At 29.4% G+C, this 7,592-nt stretch overlaps 1 protein-coding gene across 1 annotated transcript in view; it reads right to left on the bottom strand.

The window, feature by feature from the left end:
• The window catches only part of LOC142347968 (uncharacterized), a 54,475-nt gene continuing 46,883 nt past the window's right edge, over nucleotides 1-7,592 (bottom strand). Inside the window, exons 7-9 of the mRNA XM_075399134.1 lie at nucleotides 3,835-4,001; nucleotides 2,171-2,383; nucleotides 1-376 (exon numbers count right to left, since the gene is read on the bottom strand). Coding sequence (XP_075255249.1) covers nucleotides 135-376; nucleotides 2,171-2,383; nucleotides 3,835-4,001 — 622 coding nt within the window. The 3' untranslated portion in view covers nucleotides 1-134. The remainder of the gene's footprint in view (nucleotides 377-2,170; nucleotides 2,384-3,834; nucleotides 4,002-7,592) is intronic.

Below are 7,592 nucleotides of genomic sequence, written 5' to 3'. Positions count from 1 at the left end.
TTTGATTTGCAGCTTTAATTCGACTTCTTACAGAAACATTTTTTAAAGACTTTTTTACAATATGTCTTGGGGAACATCTACTTGTGTGAAGTGGACAATAACAATTAAACTACACAAAATTGGGCAATTTATATTTAACTACTAAATACTAATTTATTAATTCCGTTTCTCAGTTTATCGTGACTTTTGGATTCCATTTGTGAAAAGGGGACAATGACAATGTTGTCAGGTGATGGCCAGTTGCTTGGAAGGCCAGAAAATTTGTTGGCACACGATTTAAGTTCCAGCCTCAGATATTTCTCCAATAGATCTCTCTCCCCATCCTCTGGCAACACGGCCACTATAAAATCTGGCAGGAACTTAGCAGCCAGTAACTCTGGAACACAACGTTTCTCATTACATGTCATTCTTATTTATCATTCAAATCAAATTGCAAATCATGTTAAAGCTAATTTTCACGGGTTAAAGCAGATTTTTTGTCAAGAATACAAATTTCGTTTTGAATATTCAGTTTCAACTAAAGTCTGTAGCATTAAGTAAATTATAACTTAGAACTTCCATATTACCGGGTTGAATATTTTTATTATTGCTCTCCTATACTTTGTGATCCGCCAAAAGACCCAGAAATGTGATACTTTTTGCAAAGTTGCGTGCTAACTGAAAGAATAAGTCTATTTTTATGACTAAAGTTTTGATATTCTCTGAAGTGAGTTTATACCTATAGAAGTCATTGTTTTGGGGCACCCAAATAGCAAAACGTGGAATGCACATGCGATAATTAAATATAAATGCCCTCTGATTAAAAAATGCGGAAAATTGGCAAAAGTCAATGTGTTATATGTAATATATTAGCTTATTTTTTTCGACAGCTACCGAAAAAATACAATTTTTCGGCTTTAAATTTTTCTGGTTTGACTCCTTTACGATTTCCAGGAAATCATATATAGCCTTTGTGTGGCAACTAAGCAATCCTACAAATCAAATATGACTTCGTATGATTACTAAGAACCACATATGACTTAGAATGAAATCAAAGGAAGTTTTTCGATCGTTGACCCGGGTTATGCTGTCATCAGCAGGCTATTTCAAATTGGCTCTTCTAACTTTGGCGCCATGTTTGAATTGCAGCCTAATTTACGCTAGTGCTTCGATTAACTGTCGTTGGTTGTCTGTTATATTGTATTAATAGTAATAAAACATAAACCGACTAACGTCGGAAAAATTGCTCTCGAATGACAGGCGGAGGGTAAAAAATTTTTTTTGTGAGTGCAAAAACATGAAACGAAGGTAGGGTTCAAACACCAACCTCCTGAGTCCGCTTCCCTCAACACGAGTAGTGTGTGTTTCTCCGTTTGACTCCTCGACGCAAGGACACATCGGCCGTCCAACCTGGAGTGAGAAATTCATCGCTCGCTCGCTGTTTCACATCTCACCGTTCGTGCTTCGCACTCACTCTCGCTCAGAATTCCCACACCAACTTGAACAACCTCACCGTCCTCACCTCGTGAAGTCAAAGCGAAGAAACACACACTACTTGCCTCACCGGCGGGCCAGCTACGCATATTGTAAAAATTAGAATTATTATAGATTAAATATATTCATATGCTGATAAAAATAATTGAATAAATATGTTCACATACTTATGGAAAATACTTCGAATGCCTGTATACCCACACTTTGACAAAAATATAATTTTGAGTTATATAATTGATTATATATATTCACACTCTGTCGACATTTTGAATACAATTATATACATACTAAAAATAGATTCATAATTGAAACTTAGTACCTTTTTCAATCAAATGTTCGATTACCCACACACACACAATACTTCACATGCTTACATTACCACTTATCCATTAATTTTCATCATTCACATGCATAATTTCTTTAATATTTTCGATGCTATTAAATACTTCATTAAGTCTTTGTTTTCCACACTGATGTATTGCAGTATAAAGAATTTCGTAATCTAATTTTAACCTATCGGTTGCATGTATAATTTCAAATGCGTTATGCTTAATTGCTGCTAATACAATTTCTTTATCATCTTTCAAAGTACCACTTGCCCATTGAAGAGCACCTGAGCCGAAACCATTTTTTACAGCTTCTATTACTACTTCTTTATCATTTCTTAATTCTTCTGATGCACATTTTAATTGATAACCATCTCGTCCAACAGCTTTTATAACTATGTCTTTATCTGCGCGTAATCCTTTAGATAGTGAATCAAAATAATAAGCATTATTAGACATAGCTTCAAGAACAACTTCTTTATCATTTCGCAATCTTTCACTAGCCTGTGCTAAATAGCGACCATTTTCTGAAACAGCTCTAAGAACAACTTCTTTATCATCTGTATATTCATTTTTAAGAAACCCTAAAGAAGAAGGATTGTTTGTAACAATTTCTATTGCGTTATTTCTGTTCATTTATAAGTAAACAAATTATTCAAATAACTTTTTCATATCCATCGAATAATTGTCTTGGTCTCCAACACCTACAATTCGGTTATCCATTATTAGTAACAAAATAGATTATCTCCTATATAACTTCTAACTTCATCAGGCATATCTTTACTTTTTAATTTTCTTTCTTTAATATGTATATTCAAAATCTGACTATCTTTGCGTAGAAATTCTGAAGCATAATAGTAAGCATTTACATTTTCTGCAATAGCTTTTAAAACAACTTCTTTATCATTTTTTAATTCATCACTAGCATATTTCAAAGAAATTCCACATCTATTAACAGCTTCCATAACAATCTCTCTATCATTACTCAATTCATAACTAGCAAAACATAAATTATCAGGACTATGCCTTATAGCTTCCATCACAAGCTCTTTATCATTTTTTAGATTATCACTAGCATATTCTAACAACAAATAATTAGAATTAATAACACTCATCATAAATTCTTTATCATTTTTTAATTCATCACTCAACCATTCAAAAGCATATCTAGAATTCTTAATAGCTATCTTTATAACCTCTCTATCATTTTTTAGATTATCACTAGCAAATTTCAAAGAAAATCCACTTGATTTAACAGCACTCATCACAACTTCCTTATCATTTTTTAGAATATCACTAGCATATTTCAAATTATTTCCAGAAAATTTAACACACATCATAACAACTTCTTTATCATTTTTCAAATTATCATATACATAATTTAAAACACAAATTTGATCAAATGTTGGAACACCTTTAACTGTTAAAAGATGTATAAATTCTTTCTTATCAGTTATCAATTATTAGAGAACAAATTATTCAAATAACTTTTTCTAATTATCGATACTTGAACGTATGTCAGGTTTGAAATCTGAAGTAATATTTTCTCCACCAACTATCCTTGCATTAAATCCTAATGGTTCTCTAAATGTTTCTTGTTTAATAAAATCTATTAGAAAACCTTTTTCTAGTTTTAAATCAATTTTAAATGTGGCATTGTTTGGAATAAAACTAATTGGGGAATACCAAGTGCAAGCATCACCATTATTAATGAGTTGAACTTTTACTTCTTCGTTTAATTCAGAATATTCGTAACATCCAGGTGGAATTTCAATTCGTTTAAGCAAGTTATACGGTGTAAAATAGAAATGTTTGTTGTTGGTATTTTTAATATTGAACTCGTCTCTCATTTATTAGCGAACAAATTATTCAAATAACTTTTTCATACTGTTTAATTCTTCAATCATATTTCAAATAGTGTCAGGATTTAATCTATTTTTTAAAAGAAAGACATCTCTAAAATTTACATTATTATAATAACAAGCAGTTTCATAAATTAAGCGATTTACCAAAATTTTATTAGATAATATAATACAAGTAGTTTTCACAGCTGTAAGAACGACTGTGTCATCTTGTTGTAGTCTGCTACTAGCATATTCTATAAGCATTCCACTATTTTCAATCGCCTTCATCACAACTTCTTTATCATCTTTCAATTCTTCGCTTTCAAATTCGAACCATTCACAATTTCTATCAATTAGCCTTAACAAAAGTCTTTATCAAAAATTATATCTACTTCATCATCATTCTCAAGCATATTTAAATAATAATTAATTATTTTTTCTTCTTTTGAATATGTAAAATTAGTTCGCTCATATGGTTATTCTAATTCTGAAACATCACAATATTCATTTAAACACTTTTCAGATATTTCACAAATATTAACAAAATCAAAAAATTTTCGATTTATAGGAGAAGTACAATTCGAATTAAGCCACTCGACTAAACATTTCTCTTCATACATATGACCATCACTACACATAACAGGATTTCTGATTCCAATACTATTGATAGGACACTTCGGTACCATTTATATATACACAATTATTTGAATTAAACACTGTTAGGAAAACTACTATATAATAAACGAGTGTACCAATTAAATTTGAAATCAAAAGTAATACCAACAGAAAAGATATCAAATATACAGCTAATCTAAAATTGTAAAATTTGTTATCAGTTTGAAAGATCATTTATACTCGATAAATTGCTCTTAATCTTTCACTTGCACAACCAATCATTCTTTTATCCAATTCAACAACAATTTCAATTATTTCATCATCATCCTTCAATTTTTTTCTAAGATATTGATAATTTTTAGGATTAATTTGAACTGATAACATTGCAACTGATTTATTGTTACGAAGTTTCTTATTTAACAAATTAAAAGAACCACCATTTTCTATAAAAACCTTAGCTAAGTCTATATTTGTTTTCAAATTTGGAGAAGCCAATATTTAAACGTATTAGGTTCCATTTCAACACACTCCTTAATTAATTCATAGTTATCCCTTACTTTTTCAGTTGCATAATAGATATTCCACGGGTCTTTTTTGATTGCAATTTTAGCTTTATCTACATTGACTAATACTTTTTCTCTATTAAACCCAATTTTGTTGAAACCTTCTTTATCGAAACCATCTTTATCGAAACCTTCTTTGTTGAAACCAAGTTTATTAAATCCATTTTTATCAAAACCTTCTATGTCAAAACCATATTGATTATAACCTGAAGAATTATATATTATTATTGATGTGTTATTTCTACTTTCTTTTTCGAATCGTACTATATTATCATCAATTCTTTCCAAAGGTAACCAAAATGTGATTTTTCTCTGGTTATAGGACTTTTAAAATCTAGCCCATCAAAACATTTTCGGTGGTATAAATAACCATCGGAACAATATAAAACATCAACGTTTAGGTTTTCTAAACAAACAGGACAACTAACAACTTTAATTTCCATTTATAATTAAATTAAATTATTCAAATATAAATGGATAAGAAATTATATCCAAAATCACCTGTACGAGTAGTAATATCAGGACCATCAGGGTGTGGCAAAACTTGCTTACTAACAAAATTGATAACTGAAATAATTAAGGATTTCACTGAAATATATATTTATTCACCATCAATTCATCAAGAAACATATCAAAAATTGATAGATTGTTTCGAACAAAAGATACCCCCAAAATCAATTTCTAAAATACTGAAAAATAAAAAGACTATTGACGACTGTCTTAATGATAATCTCTCTAACATTGAGATATCTGTTTATGAAAATATTGATGAGTTAAAATATCGAAAAAAATATCAAGGTGAATCAACTGTTATTATTTTAGACGATCTCAATGAAAATGAAATGAAAGATAATCGAGAAAAAGCGCTATTCAAGAGATCACGTCACAACAATATTTCTGTTTTCATAATCAGTCAAGATTATTATGAATTGCCAAAAAGAACAATAAGAGCAAATAGCAATATCTTTCACTTATTCAAACCAAATAATTATAAAGATGTTCAAAATTTATTCCAAGATAAAGCTAGTATGGATATGACTATTGATGAATTCAAAATTTTAGGTTCTATCTGCTGGCAAAACAAATATCATCCATTAACAATTCATATGTCAAAAGATATCTGTGAAGGGAATTATCGAAAAAATTTGGATGAAATTTATGATCCAATATCAGACCCATTCTGAATGATGAATTTTGAAATTATAAATGACGTTTTACTCTCCCAAGAACTCTGAAGAGTTAGAAAAAATCAAATCAATTATTAATCCAAAAAAAGATATCAAAAAAATGAAACTAAATAAAAAAATACAGAAACAAACACTAAATTATGATTTAGCTGAGCAATATGCTCGCATTACAGATCTCCAGAAAAAAACAACTGAAGATATTAAGAAGGGTCAACAGGAACAAAAATTAGCAATTGAAAACCAAACAAGAGCAATTGAAAACCAAACAGAGAATATGAGAGATATTATGGAAGAATTACCAAATGCGCAAATTCCAGCAATAGAAGATGATGAACCACATATAATCGGTGTTGATCCTTATATTTCTACTAAACTTAATCGTTTCACAGATAATGGTAGTTATATTAGTTTCGAATTTATCCAAAATGATTTAAATAATTATACTATTAACGACAAACCTTTTAAAATTGAGAATAATGTATTAAAATTTGATGATAAAGTATATGAAGTAACTCCAAATTTCTTAACTTCATTTAAAACTGGTAATACTGTATCTGTTTTGAACTTAACAATGAGTGAAAAAAGAGCTCTTCCAGAATTTGTAGAATACGCAGGTGGATTTGGAAATAATAAAAAGTCAAAGTTATATACAAATATTCAAATAATAAATCAACAACATGGGGAAAATAGGGCAATTGAAGGTGAAGGCATCTCAACTGTAGCTAGTTCTAACTATGTATTCTTATCATCAAACCCCGACACTCTCGTTGAAAGATTAGAAGTTCCTGTTGAATAATTTGCTGGTAATAAAAATGCATACAGAGAAGTTTCAGCAATTTTACAAGAACTCTTAAGAATGGGTGAACTTTCAAAAATTGAATATAAAAACGGTATGAAAATTTTTATTGAATAAATGGATCAACTTTTACCAGTTATGAGTTCTATTGAAAAAAACACACGTCCATAACCACAAATTCCTAATGAAGTTAGTTTCAATACTGATTATTTTAAATTAACTTTTCAAGATAGTATTGATGTTTCAGATGGTAATTATGTTGTTGGGGTCACCTCTTTTAACACATATAATTCAATATTTAATGTAAATTCCAAAAAATAATAAAATCATATATTTTAATGGAACAGAATGGAAAGAAATCGTTTTTCCATATGGTGCTTATGAGATTGAACAAATTAATGATGAAGTTAATACACAACTTTCTCTCGAACTTGAATTTGAACAAAGTCCCATAATTATCGAAGCTAATACTGCTACATTTCATTCTATTATTAATCTTGATGAAGGATATAAAATTGATTTTACACAACCTAACACCCTGAGAGATCTTTTAGGATTCGAATAAAAAATCATATCGAATAACTTTAATTATTCTAAGAAAAAAGTTAATATCATTGATATACATCGTATTCATCTTTGTTGTGATTGTAAAGTGGGATCTCTAAAGAACGGTTTATCTTCAAACATTTTATTCACTATTATTTTAAATGAAGTTCCTGGTGCTAAAATTGTTCGTGAAACTAATCTAATTCTCTATAAACATATTAAGACGTGTGCTGAAGTAGGGT

Source organism: Convolutriloba macropyga, chromosome 10 (genome assembly GCF_964194025.1).
Source record: "Convolutriloba macropyga chromosome 10, txConMacr16.3, whole genome shotgun sequence".
Classification (NCBI taxonomy): domain Eukaryota; kingdom Metazoa; phylum Xenacoelomorpha; order Acoela; family Convolutidae; genus Convolutriloba; species Convolutriloba macropyga.
Note: the sequence above shows the minus strand (reverse complement) of the source record. Positions and strands in the feature narration are given on the sequence as shown.